Raw genomic sequence first — 24,284 nt, 5'->3', positions numbered from 1 at the left:
CTATGGTCCTAGCGAGCCAGTCTGTTTCACACACAGAAAATATCAAAGGACCTAATATATCCTCGCAAATGTATCCTAACCATAGCTATTTTAATCGAAATGATTACTGTGCACTAGGAAACATTCACATAATTTGAACATAAGGACAACAATGTTATTATACAGTTATTACATCTACATGCTAAAATCCCTGGCTCTAACTGCCTCCAATATTTGTATAGCTGGTATACTGTATGCAGGCCCTCTGTCATCATCCCCATGCAGCCGAGCTGAGACAGAATTGATTTTTCTTCTCATATACAAAGGGCCTTCCTGTAAGGTACTAATCTGAAGCACTCAGACCATTGATGCCAAGGTATAGATGTTGAAGGCCATTTGAGATGTACTGATTGGGGCGTGGTCTTTTGATGCTGTCTCTTTTTCCTCTACAGTGTTTCTCTCTATTCTCTCTACAGTTTAATTCTCTATCTATCTCTCTCCCTCCCTATGTATGATTCCTCAGCCTCACCAGCTTCTTCTATATTAGGCAATTCTCAATATGTCTTCCCTCGGGACTAAGAGGGGAAGAAAGGAGGGAGTGAGTCAGAGAATGAGTCTATTTCAGACTAACAGATAAGGAAAATTAACAAGCTACTGGTCACAACATAACCTTTAGCACGTAGTCTGTTTGGGGTGTCAAATCTGTTTGGGGTGAAGAATGGTGTTTGTTTACACTATAATCGGTACTTGACTGAAATAGGTTCCGGTACTCATTATTTGGGTGCCAGTGCTGTTTATATTTAGGTGCAGGAGCTCCACAATACTTTTGAGTTAATATTCTATAAGAGGAACAGGAGCTCAAGTGGTAGAACATTTGAGGTGCCTGTACTCAGCTCCGGTGAGCTCCTGCCCAAGTGAAGCACAGATTTAAGGGAGTTCTGTTTAGTGCCAAAAGAAGGCATTGAGATGATGGTGCACTTATGTCTTTCTCACCCACTTCCTGTCCCTCGGATGTAGAAAGTTTCCGTTGTGGCATTCACTAACAACACAGACAAAAGCACTGGGAAAAGCTAGTCTGATAACCCTAGCTATACAACTCATTATGTACATGATAAGACAATCCTGTATTCCTCCTAAATCTGTGACTGATGTATTTATTTATAATTCCTCACAGGTCAACTTCCCAGATGTGGAAAAGGTGGAATGGCTCAATAAGGTACTGCAACATTACCTCCCTACATCATTTTTCATTTGGTAACCTCTCCGCTTACAAATGCCTGCCCTTTAGAGAGTGCAAAGAGAAACCCTATTCATCATTCTCCCATTAAACACACAGCAAACACACATGCCTATCGCTGTCTCTGTGAGCCAGCTGCTATGTTGATAGACAGGTGGTGGGGCATGGTAGCTGAGCGATTAGTGCTGCTGCTACGCTGTCATGTTACAGCAGGGACACCCACCCCAGTAACCTCGCCACTGTGTCTGGGCTGTAGGCAGCTCTCCCCACTCCTACAGTAGAGAGCAGAGCAGGCCCATTGCCAGGCCACTCTGTCAGCCTTTCCATATTAGTTCTGCCTGACTCACAGGAAGAGGGAGGGGCCAGCGAAACCCCTAAAATCCAATCAAATGGCAACAATTGTCCCTTCTCCCCAAACCTCTTTTTCACTCTGTTTCTTCCAGCCCTGCAAATTATTTGTATTATTTTTAAATTGAACCTTTTTTTAACTAAGCAAGTCAGTTAAGAACAAATTCGTATTTACAATGACTGCCTACCTGTTTTCTAAGAATAGGCCTCAGCCAAGACTGAAATTATATGATGTTCGCTACAATGGGAACACGAGGTCTGAGCACAGCTATCTCTTAGACCAAGCAGATATTTGAGTTGGATATCCCAACAGGAGCATCAGCAGACTTTAGCTGCCATTGCCTAGAAACCCTTGCTGTTCATGTTGCTGATGACTCACTCTAGATTTACCAGACTGGACCCAGCTGTAATTTCTTTCTACAGCACGCATCAACAGTATACAGTGCATTTGGAAAGTATTCAGACCCCTCCATTTTTTCCTCATTTTGTTACATTACAGCCTTATTCAAAAATGTATTACATTTGGATTTTTCCTCCATCTACCCACAATACCCATTAATGACAAAGCAAAAACAGGTTTTTATACATTTTTGCAAATGTATTACAAATAAAAAACAGTTACCTTATTTACATATTCAGACCCTTTTTTACAATAAGGCTGTAATGTAGCGAAATGTAGAAAAAGTCAAGGTGTTTGAATCCGAATGCATTGTATATTCTCTGCCAGGGAGGGAGTCTTGTCCTGCTTTTAGACAAACGTGAAACCCCCCTAGAACTCCACAGAGATCAAATGTGAGGCGGTCTACGAGAACCGGTCTGATCTCGTGCCAATTCATTGTTGGGAAAAAGACAAATTGCAAAAAAAAATATTTGTTGTTGTGGAAATTGAGATTTTGGTTGTTTTGGATACTTTAAACCATTTTCTTTATTGAAATGTAAAAAATATTGTATGATTACTTAAGGAAAATAGTTCATTTATAAGTTGTTGTTTTTACGTTAGATAGCATGCCCAATGTGAAAAGATTAGCTCTAACTTCCCAGACCTGAGAGTGTCACAGCTGACTTGACCCATTCAAAATAACATGCTACAGAGAAATTAAATCAGGCTGGTTTAGATACAGAATAATTAGCTAGCTAATTATTAATGTAGTAGTATAACATTGTAATTTACAATCAAGAATGTAGTTATGAATGTTCATTTTGTCTATAATTAGCTGTACACCGGTGCTAACGTTCATAAGAGGTTTCTTTCTTCCGATGTTGCTTGATCAGTGGGTAGGCCTATAAGCTGACCAAAATGACATGAAATGTGCTCAAAATATATTTACAGTATTGCTGCACTTTTACATACAGAATTATTTAGATTTTAGGTAGCAACGCAATCTCATCGATATCCTATCCAACTTGGAAGCGAGAGGCATCTCGAATGACAATTCGTTAGCTATGTCATTTTGAGCTGCATCCCATTTCTTGCTAGCCCTGGCCACTCCCCTCAAAGATATAAAGGTATTGGATAGGTGTAGATTAGTTATCTACCAGTACAGTTACACCAATCCACTGCTTTTAATCTTTGAAGCGGTGTGAATGAGTGCACAGGTGAGACAGAGTGCAAATTGGGATTATGCTCCTGTCATTCTTGTAATAGCACACACTGGCAGTCTTTCTGTTTTCTACCCCTCAAAAAATATATAAACGCACCATGTAAAGTGCTGCTCCCATGTTTCATGAGCTGAAATAAAATATCCCAGGATTTTTCCATACACACAAATGCTTATTTCTCAAATTTTGTTTACCAATTTGTTTACATTCCTGTTCATGAGCATTTGATGCCTTGTCAAGATAATCCATCCACCAGACAGATGTGGCATATCAAGAAGCAGCATGATCATTACACGGGTGCACCTTGCGCTGGGACATTAAAAGGCCACAATGTCTCAAGTTTTCAGGGAGTGTGCAATTGGGATGTTGACTGCAGGATTGTTACGAAGTGCTGTTTTCAGAGAAATTAATGTTAATTTCTCTACCATAAGCCGAGGCCAACGTCGTTGTAGAGAATTTGGCCGTACATCCAACCGGCCTCGCAACCGCAGACCACGTGTAACTATGCCAGGCCAGGACCTCCACATCAGGCTTCTTCACCTGCAGGATCTTCTGAGACCAGCCACTTGGGCAGCTGATGAAACTAAGGAGTTTTTCTCTGTAATAAAGCCCCATTGAGGGGAAAAACTCATTCTGACTGGCTGGGCCTGGCTCCCTAGTGGTTGGCCCTGTCTCCCAAGTGGCTGCACCCCTGCCTAATCATGTGAAATCCATAGATTTCAATTGACTGATTTCCTTATATAAACTGTAACTCAGCAAAATCGTTGCATGTTGAGGTTATTTTTGTTCAGTATCATTAGTCAATCATCATTGAAGCTGACTTCTAAGATAAATAGTAACATTGCATGTTGTTTGATTTAGCTAATTAGTTATAATTACTTTGAACGAAACTGCCAGTATGCTCTGAATTACCGGAAATCAATGATTATTTTACGAGTGGTCCCAACGATCTTCTGTCACCTCATGAATGGAGAGATGAGAGCCTCTTCAATGAGGAGCAAGCAAGGTATGTGAAGCTTTCCATACTTCATAACTATCATGCCTCCACTACCTGCATCTACTTTGTATTTGTTTAAGGTAGGCTATAGCCAATGTTGGTAGAGAGTGACAGTACTATTGAAGACAAGCTGATATAGCTACATTTTCACCTAAATGTTTCACTTACTATTTCATTAACCATGGTATTTTTCATCCCTGTAGCTCACAGAACATGTTAGCTAGCTAACAAGTTCATGTTAATTAATTGAGATATAGGAATAGAGATAAGAGACACACAAAGGTGTGAAGAGATAGAGAGCCCCTTTGTGTGTGTGTGTTTGTGTTAACTTTTGGGTCTCCATGACAATTTACTTTATTGTGGACCCAAATAAATAAGACTGATAAAGCACTGAAACATGCTTTTCTCCCCCTCGGGGTAAAATGGTGAAGGGAAGGGGCAGGCTCATGGATCTGGGGGCCAGCGCTGGGTCCAAGGTGGTCATCACCATGGAGCACTTATCTAAGATAAGAATGATGACCTAGTAGTTTGTGTTTGTTCGAGATATCTATGTTTGTTTGTCAGAGAGTCTAATTCATTCATATCAATATGATTTAAATCCTTCTTGCCCACTGCCATCCGGGTCTTCAACAACACCAGGTTGCAGTCAACACCCTGCACACTGCAAGATGAATTTAAATTACAATTATTATTTTGGACATCTATAATGCAGTGTTGTGTATATAGTCAAATCAAACAGCTCTGACTTTAGTGTGTTTCTTTTTAAGCGTGTTGTTGTTGATAATAATCACTCATAATCGCACAGAAATGTACACTTATTTTGGCTCCACGTATCTATTATTGTACAGTATAATAATTTATTGTGAACAGTATAATACCCCGCTCCTCCGTTCTCTCCACTGGCTTATTCTAGTACAAGAATGGTGCTTGTAAGCTGTGAATCTTTGAATGCTGTTCATCCACCTTTTTTCACTTTTTCAAAACTGTTCGCTTTTGGCTGAAGCCAACTTTAAAAGCTCATAACTCTGGTTCTGATAAAGATATCTCAGTGATTTAAAAAAAGATCTGGGACAGTTTTAAAAATGTGTAAACATTTCCTGATATGAAGGTTTCCCTACGAAGCCTGCTAATATTGTTGCACTCGCCAGTTCTGGGGGTCTTAGGCCTAGTTAACTGGTATGTAATCTGAATGAATGTGTGTATTTATGTGGGAAGTCAGTGTTTGAGGACTGTGTTGGATGCACATGTGCCCAGGGAGACAGCAACCTTACCTTAGGTCCATGGCCAGCTCTGTCTTGACTCGTTTGGGTCAACGAGCCCAAGTGGATTATTACGTTCAGATGGTGACGGAAACAAATATATACAAAAAGGAGAACTACAAACTAAAGATTCAAAATCAAACAAAAGGCCTATGGCCACCAAACCAACCAGCAGCCTCACAGCTTACAAAACTGGGACACTGACTGACGACTGCCTTAATTGGCAGCACCTGGTGTGCTTATCAACCAGGCTCAGCACCTGGACAAGGTTGCTGCTGCCCCCTGGGGGAATGGAGAGTGGAAGTGTTTCGTGGATATTGTTTGTCTACGTCCTAACACTAACCTTGCCCAATAGGAACCATATTATCTAAACAGTGAACGCTGGACATAAACAGATCTACAGGTAACTGGTGGGCCCAGAATCCTGAATATGTGAAACTATTGTCTGTCATGGAAAAGACAGACGTGTGCACAGCTGAAGTCTATTCTGTCACCTGCATGTTGCCCTGGTTCTTATTGACACATTGAGTGCGACCACCATAAAATGATCATGCCTGGGTATTTGAAGCTGAGACATGTGAAAGTAGTAGACCTATTGCCATTAGAGAGTGGTGTGCTCGTGCTTCCACTTTACCTCCTAAAGTGGCAAGGGGTAGAACAAGTCTTATCTGTGTTTCCCTCAGAGAAAATGTTGCAATAACCTGCTTTAGTATTGCTGAAAAGCAATTACCTGGTGTGCATTACACAGATTATAGCCATCATCCCTGCTCCTCTCCCTTTCCCCCCACCTCAGATCCTGCAGCAGGTGTGGCCGTTTGTGGGTCAATATCTGGAAAAGTTGCTAGTGGAGACCATCGCTCCATCCATCCGTGCCTCCAGCACTCACCTACAGACCCTCACTTTCACTAAGGTGGACTTTGGGGACAAGGTAACTTCTAAGATAACACCCCCCCCATACACACAAACACTGCTACAGGTCTCATCATACTATACATGACACAAGATTTTATTTCACTCTCACTGAGATGGACAGTATTGGTTTATGGGCTTTCATAGTCTTACATAATTGTGTTCTCTTGGTGTGTGTATGTTCTTTGTTGACTATGCTGTATGTGTGTTGTAGGCCATGAAGGTGGTGGGTGTAAAAGCACACACAGAGAATGAGAGGGGACAAGTCCTGCTGGATGTGTACATCAGGTGACCTTCAACCCTTCAATGTTTAACTTTCCTCCAGGCCTCAGAGGCACCATTCACTCTCTCTTCCAAAATCGGAAGTTCAAAACCATTATACAAGGACCAATTATTGTAATGTGCTACAGTATCCTTCTCTTTTACCTTGCAGCTATGTTGGAAATGTAGAGATCAATGTGGAGGTTAAGAGGTATTTCTGCAAAGCAGGAGTCAAGGGAATACAGGTATGTTTTATTTTCTCTCTCTAGTCTGTAATAAGGCTGTGGGATATTATGGAAAATATGGAGAAAAGAAGGTATTGATCTGACAAAGAGAAAGTGAGAGGCAGGAAGAGGTATTGGTAACACAATAATGTTGAAACATAACTAAGAAATTACGTCTTTATTTTTAATGTACAGTACCAGTCAAACGTTTGGACACACATACTCATTCGAGGGATTTTCTTTATTTGTACTATTTTCTACATTGTAGAATAATAGTGAAGACATCAAAGCTACGAAATAACACATAAGGCATCAAGTAGTAAGCAAATCAAAATATATTTTATATTTGAGATTCTTCAAAGTAGCCACCTTTTGCCTTGATGACAACTTTGCACACTCTTGGCATTCTCCCAGCTTCACCTGGAATGTTTTTCCAACTGTTTTGAAGGAGTTCCCACATATGCTGAGCACTTGTTGGCTGCTTTTCTTTCACTCTGCGGTCCAACTCATCCCAAACCATCGGGAGGTCGGTTGATTGTGGAGGCCAGGTCATCTGATGCAGCACTCCATCGCTCCCCTTCTTGGTCGAATAGCCCTTACACAGCCTGGAGGTGTGTTGAAAAATAAATGATAGTCCCACTAAGCGCAAACCAGATGGGATGGCGTATCGCTGCAGAGTGCTGTGGTAGCCACGCTGGTTAAGTGTGCCTTGAATTCTAAATAAATCACTGACAGTGTCACCAGCAAAGCACACCACCACACCTCCCCCTCTATGCTTCACGGTGGGAACCACACATGCAGAGATCATCTGTTCACGTACTCTGAGTCTCACAAAGACACAGCGATTTGAACCAAAAATCTCAATTTTGGACTCATTAGAACAGAAGGACAGATTTCCACCGGTCTAATGTCCATTGCTTGTGTTTCTTGGCCTACGCTTGTCTCTTCTTATTGGTGTCCTTTAGTAGTGGTTTCTTTGCAGCAATTCAACCATGAATGCTTTATTCACGCAGTCTCCTCTGAACAGTTGATGTTGAGATGTGTCTGTTACTAACATTTATTTGGGCTGCAATTTCTGAGGCTGGAAACTAATGAACTTATCTTCTGCATTAGAGGTAACTCTGGGTCTTCCTTTGATTTGGCGGTCCTCTTGAGAGCCAGTTTCATCATAGCACTTGATGGTTTTTGCAACTGCACTTGAAGAAACCTTCAAAGTTCTTGAAATGTTCTGCATTGACTGAACTTCATCTCTTAAAGTAATGATGGACTGTCATTTCTCTATGCTTATTTGAGCTGTTCTTACCACCCCTACCATGTCACAACACAATTGATTGGGTAAACGCATAATGAAGGAAAGAAATTCCACAAATGAACTTTTAACAAGGCACACCTGTGACTTCCTCATGAAGCTGGTTGAGAGAATGTGAAGAGTGTGCAAAGCTGTCATCAAGGCAAAGGGTGGTTACTTTGAAGAATCTTTGAAGAAAATTTGAATAAAATATAAAATATATTTTGATTTGTTCAACACTTTTTTGGTTACTACATGATTCCATATGTGTTATTTCATAGTTTTGATGTCTTCACTATTATTCTGCAATGTAGAAAATAGTCAAAATAAAGAAAAACCCTTGAACAAGTAGGTGTTCTAAAACTTTTGACTAGTACTGTATGTATGTACAAACAAATAATTCACAGTCTATACTTATAAATCCCTATAAGTGTTTTTATACATTTTATTTCAGTTTTGCGATTTTATATTAATGTTATTCCCTCCTCTCTCTTCCCAGCTGCATGGGATGATGCGGGTGATTCTGGAGCCTCTGATTGGAGATGTCCCCATCGTGGGCGCAGTCACCATGTTCTTTATCCGCAGGCCGGTAGGTAGCTGGAACCATCCCCCTCTTTCCTTAACACCATCAGTCTGTCCATCTTTCCCTTCATATCCTCTTCACTCCCAACACTCCACCATCTCACACTCCCTGTTACTTCACACGAAAAAAGAATGGTTCCAAATAGTACAAGGTAGCGGAACCCTTTTTGGTGCTATATAGAACCATAGAACACTTTTTTGAAGGTTCTATGAAGAACCATGCTCATTATGTTTGAAATGGAGCCTAAGGTTCTATAAAGAACCATTAAATAAGATTCTACATAACACTAAAAAAGGGTTCCACTGTGGTTACAACCCTTTTTGGGGCTATTTAAGAACCCTTTTTTGTGGAGTGCGATGAGCCAAGTAAGGTCCCCCGGCCAAACCCTCCCCTAACCCGGACGAGGCTGGGCCAATTGTGCCGATCACGTCCGGTTGTGATACAGCCCGGGATTGAACCCGATCTGTAAAGAACCATTGAAGAGCTCAAATTGTTCTTTGAGTAATTATGGTTCCACATAGAACCATAACCCTTCCCAAAGAACCTTTGAGGAACCCTAATTTTTTTGTGTGTTGTTCTACTGTACATGTGTTATGTATCTCTCTCTTTGTATTGGATGTCTGAAACCCCAACATTCCTCATATTTTCCTTCATCTCCTCACCCCTGTCCTATAGAAACTGGACATCAACTGGACTGGACTGACCAACTTACTGGACATCCCTGGTCTGAAGTGAGGCTGACTTTGTCTGTTGTTATCATTCTGTAATTGGAGTCACTATGTCATGTGATGATAATTCACTTCATGTAACACTTAACTATACTTTACTGTATGCCCCAACTGATACAATCAGTGCTATGCTATGATATTGCTGTATTTTGATATACTATGTTTGTGCACTTCCATGTGTCTACTGTATATATAAAGTCGAGTGCTCCCTCTCCTGTGTTTCTCAGCATTATGTCTGACACCATGATAATGGATGCCATAGCTTCCCACCTGGTTCTGCCCAACCGTCTGACTGTTCCCCTGGTAGCAGACCTGCACGTTGCCCAGCTTCGCTCTCCTCTGCCTAGGGTGAGTCCACACTCTCCACAAACACTCTCTATAAACACACATTTATTTACTCAGACCACAGACTCTGTGTCTTGTCTGAGTTTATAACTGCCAAACTGATATACAGACGTTACACACAGTAGAGCTTATACCAGTATCAATCCTCTCACTGTCTTCCTCTCCCTTCCTCCCTCCCTCCCCATTAAATAGTTCATTGTTCCCCCCTACTCTGTATCTGTGCCCTCTCATCCCTCTATTTCTCTCTCTCCCTCTACCCCGCTCTCTGTATCTCCTGCCCCTTTCAGGGTGTGGTGCGTATCCACCTCTTGGAGGCTGATGACCTGCCAGCTAAGGACAACTACATTAAGGGGGTGATAGCAGGGCTGTCTGACCCTTACGCCCTGTGTAGGGTGGGTCCTCAGACTTTCACCTCCCACGTTGTGGACAACACTGTCTGTCCCAAGTGGGGAGAGATGTACGAGGTGAGGGTGCCAGGAGCCAGAGGATTGCGTAAAATCACTCATTCCTATTTCATTGAATGTCATTGCCACATGTTAGTGTTGCATTTACTGTTGCAAAACAGCATGTCTTCATTTTCAATTATTTGTTTAGGGAGAGAATGCATTACTTGGTAGAGAATGCATTGGTCCAGTAGCAATGTGGGGATTCCCCTATTTATGTCTGTCTATTAAGGTTATTTTGTTTTTTTACAAGACAATTACTCTGCCAATGACACACAGCCAAACTGAGTAATCATAGAGTAAAGAGCCACATTGTCTCCACATTGATGTCTCTGTGTTGTTGGTCCTCATGGTGTTGTGTACAGTGCATTTGTAAGTATTCAGACCACTTGACTTTTTCCACATGTTGTTACGTTACAGCCTTATTGAATTACTTTTTTCCCACATGAACCTACGAACAAACCCCCATAATGACAAAGCGAAAACAGGTCTTTCGAAATGTTTGAAAAATATCAAATCTGAAATAGCTTATTTACATAAGTATTCAGACCCTTTGCTATGAGACTCGAAATTGGCTCAGTTGCATCTTGTTTCCATGGACCGTCCTTGATGTGTTTCTTCTACAACTTTGCCTGTGGTAAATTCAATTCATTGATATTATTTGGAAAGGCAAACACCTGTCTATATAAGGTCCCACAGTTGACAGTGCATGTCAGAGCAAAAACAAAGCCATGAGGTCGAAGGAATTGTCCGTAGAGCTCCGAGACAGGATTGTGTCGAGGCACATAACTGGGGAAGGGTGCCAAAAAATGTTTTGAAGGTCCCCAAGAACACAGTGGCCTCCATCATTCTTAAATGGAAGAAGTTTGGAACCACCAAGACTCTTCCTAGAGCTTTACTCCCCGGCCAAACAGAGCAATCGAGGGAGAAGGACCTTGGTCAGGGAGGTGACCAAGAACTCGATGATCACTCTGACAGAGATCCAGAGTTCCTCTGTGGAGATGGGAGAACCTTTTTAGAAGGACAACAATCTCTGCAGCACTCCACCAATCAGGACTTTATGGTAAAGTGGCCAGACAGAAGCCACTCAGTAAAAGGCACATGACAACCCGCTTGCAGTTTGCCAAAAGGCACCTAAAGGACTCAGACCATGAGAAACAAGATTCTCTGGTCTGATGAAACCAAGATTGAACTTTTTGGCCTGAATGCCAAGCATCATGTCTGGGGGAAACGTGCGCCATCCCTACGGTTAAGCATGGTGGTGGCAGCATCATGCTGTGGGGATGTTTTTCAGCAGCAGGGACTGGGAGACTAGTCAGGATCGAGAGAAAGATGAACAGTGCAAGGAACAGAGAGATCCTTGATGAAAACCTGCCCCAGAGCACTCATGACCTCAGACTGGGGCAAAGGTTCACCTTCCAACAGGACAATGACACTAAGCAGACAGCCAAGACAAGAGTGGCTTCGGGACAAGTCTCTGAATGTCATTGAGGGGCCCAGCCAGAGCCCGGACTTGAACCTCATCGAACCTGTCTGGAGAGACCTGAAAATAGCTGTGCAGCTCCCCATCCAACCTGATAGAGCTAGAGAGGATCTGCAGAGACCCAAATACAGGTGTGCCAAGCTTGTAGTGTCATACCCAAGAAGACTCAATGCTGTAATCGCTGGCAAAGGTGCTTCAACAAAATTTGATTAAAGGGTCTGTACTTATGTACATGTGATAATCAAAAACATGTGATAATCAAAAATGTCTAAAAAAAACAGTTTTTGCTTTCTCATTATGGGGTACTGTGTGTAGATTGTGTGTAGATTGATGAGTGGAAAAAACTATTTAATCCATTTTAAAATAAGACTGTAACATAACAAAATGTGTAAAAAGTCAAGAGGTCTGAATACTTTCTGAATGCAACTATGTCCATGTGTGTATGTCAGGTCATAGTCCATGAAGTACCAGGTCAGGAGCTGGAGGTGGAGGTGTATGACAAAGACCCAGACCAGGATGACTTCCTGGGGAGGTAGCTACATCTCACTGCCTGTCCATGGGTTTCTGTGTGCCACACTGACACTTTTGACTGTTTCCCTTCCCTTTCACCTCACATTGCCCTGTAACTGAGTAGAACGAGTAGAAAGTCTCCTAGTGTTTTACATGTAGTGTTCTCTTCTCTTCCTTAAATACTGCTGGATCTCTTTTCTTTATTTTTCTCCATTGTCTTGTTTTCTCTGTTTTTGTTTATTTCTCTTTTTGTCTCTCTCCCACTCTGCCGTTTCCTACAGAACCAAGATAGATTTGGGTATCGTGAAGAAGTCCACGGTTGTTGATGAAGTGAGTTATTTTGAGTATTGAATGTCTGACACGGTTAGACACTACTTTGTCATCACAATCTGTATTTTTGTTTCTCAGTGGTTCACCCTGAAAGAAACCAAGTCAGGACGGGTCCATTTCAGACTGGAGTGGTTGGTCTTGCTGCCCAATACAGAGCAACTGGAGCAGGTCTGCATCCGTATCCTCCCTATCATAATATTCCTTCCAATGTTAATGTTATTGCAGTATGAGGCCCATTCCGTCTTGTTTGATTATACACTGTGCTGACTGTGTACGCTGGCAGTGAGCTGTAGTGAAGGAATGTGCAGAATGAAAAGTGCTTAGAGCTAAGTGCCTCTCCCCTCTTTTCAACTCCTCCCCCTCTCCCTTCCTCTCCCAGGTTCTTCAGAGGAACAAGAACTTGACAGTGTCCAGTAAGACTTCAGATCCCCCCTCGGCAGCCATCTTGGCAGTGTATCTGGACAAGGCTGAAGCCCTTCCTGTGAGTCACACCTCGTCAACCTCCCCCCTCCTCCTCCTCCTCCTCTCTCAGCCCTTAAGCTGCATCCTGTCTGTGGCTGCGAGGGTAGCGCTGTAACTGTCACTAGGGTTCTTGTCACACAGAGTTGTTCCCTACCCTCGGCCCTTGTTCACTTCCCATCACTGATCTGAGATAATTGCAACATCGGCTTTAAAGGCTAGCTGTCAAGGCATGTTGTTTTCACCTATCCAGTCCTGTCTGATCTGCAAAAGGAAGTGAATGGGAGCCAAGGAGAGGGAACAACCTTCTGGAATGAAACACACCCATAGTGGTTCTGTGTTTAGACTTCCTGAAACTCTTGGCACTCAACTCTGTTTCCTCTTTCTACTGTTTTTCGGCGGTTGCTATGCAACATCTATGCCAGTGGTTACCAACCCTGGTCCTGAAGAGCTACAGAGTGTGCAGGCTTTTGTTACAAACCCAGCACAAACACATCTGTTTCAACTTATCAAATCTAATTATCAATAACTTGATTAGTTGAATAAAATGTTGATAGTGCTGGGCCGAAACAAAAGTCCCCGTAGTGCTACATTAATAAAGTGTTCAAGTTGTTTGTGTGTTTTGTATGTTGATGTGTGTTTGTATGTGTGTGTTTTAGATGAAGAAGGGCAACAAAGAACCCAGTCCCATGGTGCAGTTGTCTGTGCAGGACATCACTCGAGAGAGCAGGGTAAGACTACCAGAGTAGTGACTTACTAGACTTGTAAGTCACTACGGCTCCTATAGTGGAATTGAAGACCAAAGGTGGCTACCATAGTAATAGACTATCATAACCCTTTGCTTTGAAGTCAAACCCACTCCTATTTAGCATTCTCTCTATTCCTTAACACTGTTTTTAGACCTGTTGGACGACAATCAACCCAGAGTGGGAGGATGCCTTCACCTTCTTCATCCCAGATCCACGCAAGCAGTCAATAGACATTCAGGTACCTTGATATTCTAACTGCATTACATGTTTTGCACCAATTTGTCATTATTTGAATGCATTATTTCTGTCTGTTTCCTCATAGCAATCTGTTGAATGACCACACTCGTTCCTATGTGTGTATTCTTCATTGAACATTCTCACTACCCTCCCATCTCTTCCAGGTGAAAGACAACGACCGGATACAGACTCTAGGTACCCTGTCCATCCCTCTGTCCCGTCTGCTGTCCAGCCCCAACCTGTCTCTGGACCAGTGGTTCCAGCTTGACAAATCTGGCCCTGCCAGCCGCATCTACATCAACACTGTACTCAGGGTAAGGACAGGTTCCTCCTCTCAATCCCAACCTACTGTAAGGTGGATGCACATCTTTAAAGCTCAGTTTGGCCTATGTGTAATGCATTCTTCTCTTTCTTTCTTTCTTTCTTTCTTTCTTTCTCTTTGTTTCTCTCTCTTTGTTTCTGTCTCTCTCTTTGTTTCTCTCTCTTTGTTTCTCTCTTTGTTTCTTATGTTTCTCTCTCTCTCTCTCTCTCTTTGTTTCTCTCTCTCTTTGTTTCTCTGTTTGTTTCTTATGTTTCTCTCTCTCTCTCTCTCTCTCTCTCTCTCTCTCTCTCTCTCTCTCTCTCTCTCTCTCTCTCTCTTTGTTTCTCTCTCTCTCTTTGTTTCTCTCTTTGTTTCTCTCTTTGTTTCTCTCTTTGTTTCTTATGTTTCTCTCTCTCTCTCTCTCTCTGTTTCTCTCTCTCTCTTTCTCTGTCTCTCTCTCATTGTTTCTCGCTCTCCCTTTTTCTCTCAGGTGCTATGGTTGGATGAGGAGAACATTCCCACTTCCTCTACAGAGGCAGCTGGCCTAGCAGCTGGTTTCTCAAAGATACGCCCCCGACAGACCTCCCCTGACCCCAGCTTTGCCACAGAGGTAAAGCATGTAATATACATGGACATACATGTTATTGTTAGTAACTAAAGGTAGTTACAATTAAACCAAGTTAAAGTATGATTGCAATGTTGAAGAGTCTGAGTCTATGCTGAATTTCAGTGTTTTGATGTTTTAGGGGGTGCTTAGAATCCACCTTCTAGAGGGCCAAAATCTGGTCCCAAAGGACAACATGATGGGGGGCATGGTAAAGGGCAAGAGTGACCCCTATGTCAAGATCAACATCGGGGGTGAGACCTTTGAAAGTCGGGTCATCAATAGGAACCTCAACCCCACCTGGAACGAGATTTATGAGGTACGATATCAACCTAATATTATCTTAATTTTCAAGTTGGAACATTTTAACAAAACAAATAAAGTAATTGGTTCAAACGGACAGTCATACCACTCTAGGGTTATAATGAGTTCAAGGAGGCTTCTGGTCATCAGAAAACAGAACCATAGAAAGAGTGTTTATCAACCAGTGATCATTTTGGAAGCTATTTTAGATTTTGTTTTAGTGTTCGTCTTTATGACTAAAATAATTTTTGAGTATTTTCATCCATAGTTTTTGTTGTCAGTCGGCTAAAACTCTGGACCTTTTTAGTCTAGTTTTAATCACAGTAATTTTATTTAATTTCCCCCCCATGAAATAATCTATATCATCATGTGCACATTAAGATAGCCTTGTCCAACTACACCCTCATATAGCTGGCACATTGCTATTGTGGCAGATTGTAACCTATGCCAGCCATGATTTACCATAGGCTACAAAGCCTTGGCTACAAGTAAACAATTTAGGCATACATCTCTTTTCTCCCCATCATAACCTTTGGTTTGGAGTAAATAATATTGACTCTCCTAACAGGGGGAGAATCTGAGCTTTCCAACAATGCCAGAACTGTTAGGCTACTGTACTCTAATATTCAGCAAATAGCATTCATATTTCCAATTGCAGTCGCATTTGCAAAGCGACTAGAGCTTCTGATGTGATCTAAGCAGAAATAGCCTACATGAAAGTAAGAGAGAGTAAACATTATTGTTTCTAGTTTAGGTTAGTTACAACTGAAGTGTCCTGAATGCGCATGTAACGGCTCTCGGTTGTAGAATGAAGAGTGGACCAAGGCGCAGCGTGATAGGCGTACATCATCTTTTTATTGATGACACCAAAACAAAATAACAAAGACAAAAAACGAAAGCGCACAGTTCTGTCAGGCTCAGATACTAAACAGAAAACCAGATCCCACAAACTCAGGTGGAAAACAGGCTGCCTAAGTATGATTCCCAACTAGAGATTACGATAGACAGCTGCCTCTGATGGGGAACTACACTCGGCCAAAAACAAAGAAATAGAAAACATAGAATTTCCCACCCGAGTCACACCCTGACCTAACCAAACATAGAGAATAATAAGGATCTCTAAGGTCAGGGCGTGACAGTGCACCAGTTCAAAAGATTGACGAGTGACTGAAGTTACCTCATGGGAGCTGTGTGGAAGATCCGGACCGCGCAATTGAAACATGTTAATTCTGCCAATGAGAGGATTGCATTAAATATTCTGCAAAGGCATTCATGCTTATGATTGGACAAATCAGATGAAAAGGAGCTTCATGTCAAATTGAATGTCCATTAGTCTCACGTAGGAAATCCTCGTCTCGTCACATTTTCGTCAACTAAAATAAACTAATTTCTTACATTTATTGTTTTTTTTTTCATGGCATCTCATATCGTTATCGTCATTAGCTTTCAATAGGAAAAATCGGTCATGGGGCGAATATTTTTCGTCATAGTTATTGTTGACGAAATTAACACTGTTAACAACTAGGACAGCAGTCTACCAATGAGTATTTACCCATTATTTGGAGGAAAATATTAGGTGACCTCAAAATCTCAGTGCTTCCCTGTGTGTTTCCAGTTTTAGAATGTAGGATATTGCTTTTACTGAAGCTGTTGTTGTGTGTTGTGTTGTCTCCCAGGTGGTTCTGACCACGCTGCCTGGCCAGGAGCTCCATGTAGAGATATTTGATAAGGACATGGACATGAAAGATGACTTCATGGGCAGGTATGCAGGTTGTGACCCAAATGGCAATATATTCTCTATATAGCGCACTACTGTAGGGTGTCATTTGGGATGCAAATGGAGTCTCTGGGAACTAGATAGATTTCTATGTGTGGTGACTTTGGCACCCCCTTGGGCATGGACATGTAACTCCCACGGATTAGATTTTGCTCCATTTTCCGTTTGTTTGTACAGTTGTTTGTGCTCTAACCTGATATTCCTATGTACCTATACAGGTTGAAGATTAGTTTGAAGGATATCATCACCTCTCAATACACTGACCAGGTGAGATCTGCCTGCCTGCATCAGAGTTAACATGACTTCATACTTTCCTTCACACAAACAGACCACTGCATATGTTGCCAGCCTATGTAAAAGCTCATTAGTTTCCATGTTTCAGTGGTAGACTGCACTGAGTTGTTGTCTCTCTGTTCCAGTGGTACACTCTGAATGATGTGAAGTCAGGTCGTGTTCACCTGGTACTGGAGTGGGTACCTACAGTATCAGAACCAGGCATACTGGACCAGGTCAGCCCTTCTTCCTCTTTTATTAGAGATATCGTATTGTGATAAGAGAATCTCTTTTGCAAAACATAAGCTTTATAATAGGCAGTATTAAACAGTAGTGTAACGTGTCATGGGGTTCCCGAATGGCGCAGCGGTCTAAGGCACTGCGTCTCGGTGCTAGAGGCGTCACTACAGACCCTGGTTCAAATCCAGGCTGTATCACAACCGGCCGTGATTTTTGAGTCCAGTAGGGTGGCGCACAGTTGGACCGGGTTTGGCCGGGGTAGGCCAGTTATTGTTAATAAGAATTTGTTCTTAACTGACTTGCCTAGTTAAATAAAATAAAAATAAAATCATTATACACACTGCCATCAGAGTAATGCATCCTTGTACACAGTGCCATACAGACCCAGTGACCTGTGTAAATGTCCCCAAGGTGTTCCAGTTCCAGTCCAGGCAGTCCTTCCACAACAAGGCGGTTCCCTCTATGGCGCTACTCTTTGTGTTTGTGGAGAGGGCAGACGGCCTGCCAGTGAGTCTTTGCACCTCTTTCTCAGTTTGGAGGGGTTCTTATGATTTTGTGTGCAGTGCTAATGTTAATGATGTTTATGTTTAGAGGACTAATTATATTTTGCATATGAACCTGGGTGCCTCTTTTGTGCACGTGTAGTGTGTTTGTTTTGAATGTTTATTTATTGTGGCGTGTTTTCAGCTTAAGAAGAGTGGGAAGGAGCCAAAAGTGGGAGCTGAACTTGTTGTGGGGGGGACTTCCCATAAAACTACGGTGAGACAGACAACCCATTCAATGTGTCCTGTTAAAAATGGACATATGACACTGTAAAACCATTCAATGTGTCTTAAAAATAATATGGTAATATTAATATGGTACTCTACCCCAAGCCATAAGACTGCTGAACAATTAATCAAATGGCCACCCAGACTATTTACATTGACCCCTTTTTACATTGACCCACTTTACCTCTACTTAGATGTACAAATCACCTCGACTAACCTGTACCCCCGCAGACTGTACCCCCGCACATTGACTCTGTAGCGGTACCCTCTGTATATAGCCTCGTTATTGTTATTTTATTATTACTTTTTGTTTGATTTTTGATTTTATTTTATTGAGTAAATATTTTCTTAACTCTATTGCTTGAACTGTATTGTTGGTTAAGGGCTTGTAAAGTAAGCATTTCACGTATATGGCGCATGTGACAAATACAATTTGATTTGATATTTTGATCTGTTACAGTGAATTACTGCTCATGCCTCCTTTCTATCTCTATTAAGGTGTGTGATCGCACCATCTCACCCCAGTGGGACGAGGCTTTTTACTTCCTGGTTCATGACCCCAGAGAAGAGCTCCTCATAGTGAAGGTAAGTGTGTGTGTTAAAATATATTTTTTAGATCGTAAAGATGTGGGTTTTTATAAAAGGGTACTATACTCTTCACAGAATTACGAGGTTATTCATCCATCTTCCATTTTCTCTTCTCCTCTAGTTGTCTCACAGTTGGACCTTGCCTATTGGTTCTCTGGTGGTACCAATCAGAGAGCTGCTGTCAGAACCAGATCTGGTCCTGGATCAGTGGCTGAGTCTGGATGGAGCCTCACCTGACAGTCAGATTCTACTGAGGGCTGAACTCAAGGTGAGACATACTTGCACTTAACAAACACTCGATTACTCTGTAGGAGTAACTTTAGATGTGTGTTAATTGAATGCATGATATTTTGTAATAAGGTTATATGGTGGTGTTATTAAATGTGTTGTTCTACTACAGCTGCTGTGTCCCAAGAAGTGTGAGATTGATGTGGAGAGGGCAGATCAATCCAGAGCTCAAGCCGCCTCTACTGCTGAACAGAGACTGGAGAGAAACACAGTGCAGAAGAGGTAGAATAAATTAGGGTGTACTAATACACACATACACACAAACACACACGATTAACCAATTTCTATTTTATTCCACCAAGTCTGCTCAGGTCTAGTTCAGTGGACACTCCCAGTGCTCCAGTCCCCAGCCTTCCCTCTATCCCAGCACCAGAGCCAGAGAAGGCTAAGAGAGTAACAGCTACTGAGATGGTCTCTGGGAAAGTACCTGTGGAGCTCACTGAGGAACCCAGTCCTCCTGAAACACTACCCACACACACCAACCCTAATCCCAGCTTTGGCTCTGAGGTGAGATACAGTATGCCAGTGAAGGCCATTATTACATTTTTTTTTTAGGTATACAGTATAGTACCACATACAGTACTGTGTGAATTAGGTATGTCATACTATACTGCTGTATTTGTGCAGTCTTGTTACAAGTGTTTGTTTTTAGGGGCTGCTGAGAATCCACCTACTGGAGGGCCAGAATCTTATCGCCAAGGACAACCTGATGGGTGGCCTGAAGAAGGGCAAGAGTGACCCCTACGTCAAGATCAACATCGGAGGGGTCATGTTTAAGAGTCATGTGATCAAGGAGAACCTCAACCCTATCTGGAATGAGATGTATGAGGTATGTATGGAGGGAGTTGTAGTTTTTAGGAAAAATGTGTTGTGTCTATATACATTTTAAACCGTAAACCCACATTAACTTGTATTTTGTCAGTACAGCTCCATGTACATAATATATTATACAGTATTACATAATACTTAGAGTAGTGTTACATCGGTCTAATCATAAACACATAGTAGGGTGTTCACCCATAAAAGGATGAATTAATGAAAGGTTTACACAAATATGCCCATTCAATTCAGTAAGAAAAACATCAGTCCAAACCCCATGTCTCTACCATACAGTGCGTTCGGAAAGTATTCAGACCTCTTGACTTTTTCCACATTTTGTTAGGTTACAGCCTTATTTTAAAATGTAACTGAAATCACATGTACATAAGTATTCAGACCCTTTAATCAGTATTTTGTTGAAGCACCTTTGGCAGCGATTACAGCCTTGAGTCTTCTTGGGAATGATGCTACTGGGCACCTGTATTTGGCGAGTTTCTCCCATTCTTCTCTGCAGATCCTCTCAAGCTCTGTCAGGTTGGATGGGGAGCGTCGATGCACAGCTATTTTCAGTTTTCCAGAGATGTTAGATCGGGTTCAAGTCCGGACTCTTGCTGGGCCACTCAAGGATATTCAGAGAATTGTCCCGCAGCCACTCCTGCATTGTCTTGGCTGTGTGCTTAGGGTCGTTGTCCTGTTGGAAGGTGAACCTTCACCCCAGTCTGAGGTCCTGAGCGCTCTGGAGCAGGTTTTCATCAAGGATATCTCTGTACTTTGCTCCGTTTTTTTCCCCTCGATCTTGACTAGTCTCCCAGTCTCTGCCGCTGAAAAACATCCCCACAGCATGATGCTGTCACCACCATGCTTCACCTGGAGCCAGTTTTCCTCCAGATGTGACTCTTGGCATTCAGGCAAAAGAGTAAAATCTTGGTTTCATCAGACCAGAGAATCATGTTTCTCATGATTTGAGAGTCCTTTAGGTGCCTTTTGGCAGGGCAGCCAGCTCTAGGAAGAGTGTTGGTGGGGATGGCATCCCAGGTGTACTCCAATCAAGTTGTAGAATCATCTCAAGGATGATCAATGGAAACAGGATGCACATGAGCTCAATTTCAAGTCCCATAGCAAAGGGTCTGAATACTTATGTAAATAAGGTATTTCTGTTTTAAAAAATGTATACATTTGCAAAAAAACAGAAAATAAAAAAAGGTTTTAGCTTTGTCATTATGGGGTATAGTGTGTAGATTGATGATGACATTTCAAAAAAATCCAGAATAAGGCTGTATGACATTACTTTTGTGATTCAAGCATGACGCATCACCCATCAACTCACGTGGTTGCTATGACTTAAGCTCCACCCACTAAACCTGACCTGTATGGATCTCAGCCACTCCCACGAGTCCTCTGATTGGTCAAAACATTCTGATCGTTTGAGACTAGCCAGGATCTATCTATTCAAATAGGGACCACAGAGCCTGCCTCATCCAAATATAAATATAATAATAATATATGCCATTTAGCAGACGCTTTTATCCAAAGCGACTTACAGTCATGTGTGCATACATTCTACGTATGGGTGGTCCCGGGGATCGAACCCACTACCCTGGCGTTACAAGCGCCATGCTCTACCAACTGAGCTACAGAAGGACCACAAATTTATTTTTTAAATATATTCTGCTGTCAGTTCAATTTCCTTCCAGACTCACATCAAACATCTCCAATCGAAAATCAAATCAAGAGTCGGCTTTCTATTCCGCAACAAAGCCTCCTTCACTCACGCCTCCAAGCTTACCCTAGTAAAACTGACTATCCTACCGATCCTCGACTTTTCGGCGATGTCATCTACAAAATGGCTTCCAACACTCTACTCAGCAAACTGGATGCAGTCTATCACAGTGCCATCCGTTTTGTCACTAAAGCACCTTATACCACCCACCACTGCGACTTGTATGCTCTAGTCGGCTGGCCCTCACTACATATTCGTCGCCAGATCCACTGGCTCCAGGTCATCTACAAGTCCATGCTAGGTAAAGCTCCGCCTTATCTCAGTTCACTGGTCACGATGGCAACACCCATCCGTAGCACGCGCTCCAGCAGGTGTATCTCACTGATCATCCCTAAAGCCAACACCTCATTTGGCCGCCTTTCGTTCCAGTACTCTGCTGCCTGTGACTGGAACGAACTGCAAAAATCGCTGAAGTTGGAGACTTTTATCTCCCTCACCAACTTCAAACATCAGCTATCCGAGCAGCTAACCGATCGCTGCAGCTGTACATAGTCTATTGGTAAATAGCCCACCCATTTTCACCTACCTCATTCCCATACTGTTTTTATACTGTTTTTTATTTATTTACTTTACTTTACTTTTCTGCTCTTTTGCACACCAATATCTCTACCTGTACATGACCATCTGATCATTTATCACTCCAGTGTTAATCTGCAAAATTGTATTATTAGCCTACCTCCTCATGCCTTTTGCACACATTGTATATAGACTGCCCATTTTTTTCTACTGTGTTATTGACTTGTTAATTGTTTACTCCATGTGTAACTCTGTGTTGTCTGTTCACACTGCTATGCTTTATTTTGGCCAGGTCGCAGTTGCAAATGAGAACTTGTTCTCAACTAGCCTACCTGGTTAAATAAAGGTGAAATACATAAAATAAAATTAAAAATTACATTTACAGTTCATAAAGGTTAAAACATTGTAAAATAAACACCTCTACAGCAATGTTCCCTCTAAACTGTGCGTGTCACTATCCGAGCACTTCGTCCAGGACTGCCGCGCAAAGATATGCCAATGACGTGCAGAGACGCAAGAGATTTAATTTAACTGAATTCGCCCCATTAGTTTCACTATATATATCAACGTTTTTCCTGTGATGAAATCAACATTATATCAGCCCCTTTTCAATGTAAAAAACCCCAAATCTGAAGAGTCTGATTTTGTTGTAGGCAGAGCCAGAGCGCAACGGAGTAGAATTATTTTTGGCTGGGGTCTTTCAACCAATCACCTGCGAGTGAATGCACTTTTCAGGTCAGAGCTCAGAGTCGTGCGTGTGCACATTTGTTGATATTCTTTGCTCGTTGACGAGTTATTAGCCCAGTTGAGTATTAGCCCAGTTGAGTTATTAGCCCAGTTGAGTTATTAGCCCAGTTATAGAGAAGTATAGGTCAGCCATGGGGAGTTACTGCTTCCTACAAGCAACACAATCTAACACTCAATTCATGCAAAAATATACACAATAAGTATTTCAGCAGATTTCGTGATATGTACAAAAAGTATTTCAGCAGATTTGGTGTGTTTCTGTGGCTTAATTCGTGTGAAATGATGAAAAAAAATTGTGATTTTATTCGTAGGAAAATACACATTTTTGTGCGACTTCATTGATAGGAAAAAAACATTTGGGGGGGCCAACGAGACAGGACTATGATAGATTTTGGGCAGTCGTGTTCTACACTGCTTTTTTTGGTGTCCCACATTTATTTATATAAAAAACAAACGTGTTAACAACCCAATATTGTTAATCAACCAGGTTGTCACCGAAATACATATAATATTATAGTTGCTTTACGTTTTTTATTTTTTATTATTTAAAGGCAATGCTGTTTTCACTTAATACTTTGGGATACTGGTACTATGTCGGATTTTATGAGGGTCGCCAGATTGGAGTAAAAAGCTGTATTTGTCTGTGGTTTTTGCGGTATCGATGAAGGTATTTGATTTGGGAATGGGGATACATTTTCTTGATGGGAAATTAATTCAATAAATGTGGGGAAACAAAAGACCTGCAAATAAAATATGTTTGGTTTAAATTCCCCTTGTGTACCTTCATGGTATTTTCAACTATAACAAGTCTGGACTAAGCTCAATGAAGCCATATCAATGCAGTTAAACAGGTTCATGTAAAAAATAATGAATTTTGTTGGTTTATACTTATGGAACTTCCAAGGCCGTTTCATGATGATTATTATGGTCGTGTCAAGCTCACGTCTAGTTATGTGATCAATATTGTGTTGGGTGTAATTACTTTGATATAAGCTACAATGGGTGTGACGGATAGAAGTAGTCACCACACGTGGGATAGAGCCTTACATCAACGTTGCCTGAAGCTGAATGGAAAGTGCTCTGCCCTGACCAGTTATTCAGAAGAAAATCCTCTGTGACTTGTATCATTATTACAATGTCTGCTAACGTTGAACATAGCTTAAGGTTAGGGTATTTCATTAATTATTCCCAAGTGATATGGGCAATAAACGGTTCCTTTTCCCTTAACATGACCTGACCTAGACCCCCTTATCCACAGCTCCCCCCTATCAGTAGTGCCACATGTGACCGTTTTCCCTGCACTCAGCCCC

At 41.8% G+C, this 24,284-nt stretch overlaps 1 protein-coding gene across 1 annotated transcript in view; it reads left to right on the top strand.

Annotated features, from left to right (window-relative positions):
• The window catches only part of LOC124002962 (extended synaptotagmin-1-like), a 38,290-nt gene that overhangs the window by 842 nt on the left and 13,164 nt on the right, over positions 1-24,284 (top strand). The window contains exons 2-28 of the mRNA XM_046310830.1: positions 1,154-1,195; positions 6,213-6,347; positions 6,543-6,616; positions 6,762-6,834; positions 8,601-8,690; positions 9,360-9,415; positions 9,640-9,760; positions 10,045-10,221; positions 12,133-12,215; positions 12,475-12,523; positions 12,602-12,691; positions 12,903-13,004; positions 13,642-13,713; positions 13,883-13,969; positions 14,133-14,282; positions 14,760-14,879; positions 15,016-15,192; positions 16,853-16,938; positions 17,172-17,220; positions 17,373-17,462; positions 17,878-17,973; positions 18,154-18,225; positions 18,735-18,821; positions 18,946-19,092; positions 19,225-19,334; positions 19,415-19,619; positions 19,765-19,941. Of these exons, the coding sequence (XP_046166786.1) occupies positions 1,154-1,195; positions 6,213-6,347; positions 6,543-6,616; positions 6,762-6,834; positions 8,601-8,690; positions 9,360-9,415; positions 9,640-9,760; positions 10,045-10,221; positions 12,133-12,215; positions 12,475-12,523; positions 12,602-12,691; positions 12,903-13,004; positions 13,642-13,713; positions 13,883-13,969; positions 14,133-14,282; positions 14,760-14,879; positions 15,016-15,192; positions 16,853-16,938; positions 17,172-17,220; positions 17,373-17,462; positions 17,878-17,973; positions 18,154-18,225; positions 18,735-18,821; positions 18,946-19,092; positions 19,225-19,334; positions 19,415-19,619; positions 19,765-19,941 (2,817 nt within the window). The remainder of the gene's footprint in view (positions 1-1,153; positions 1,196-6,212; positions 6,348-6,542; positions 6,617-6,761; positions 6,835-8,600; positions 8,691-9,359; positions 9,416-9,639; positions 9,761-10,044; positions 10,222-12,132; positions 12,216-12,474; positions 12,524-12,601; positions 12,692-12,902; positions 13,005-13,641; positions 13,714-13,882; positions 13,970-14,132; positions 14,283-14,759; positions 14,880-15,015; positions 15,193-16,852; positions 16,939-17,171; positions 17,221-17,372; positions 17,463-17,877; positions 17,974-18,153; positions 18,226-18,734; positions 18,822-18,945; positions 19,093-19,224; positions 19,335-19,414; positions 19,620-19,764; positions 19,942-24,284) is intronic.

This window comes from Oncorhynchus gorbuscha, linkage group LG18 (genome assembly GCF_021184085.1).
Source record: "Oncorhynchus gorbuscha isolate QuinsamMale2020 ecotype Even-year linkage group LG18, OgorEven_v1.0, whole genome shotgun sequence".
Taxonomy (NCBI): Eukaryota; Metazoa; Chordata; class Actinopteri; order Salmoniformes; family Salmonidae; genus Oncorhynchus; species Oncorhynchus gorbuscha.
The sequence above is the reverse complement of the archived record's forward strand: the minus strand, read 5'-3'. Positions and strand labels throughout refer to the sequence as shown.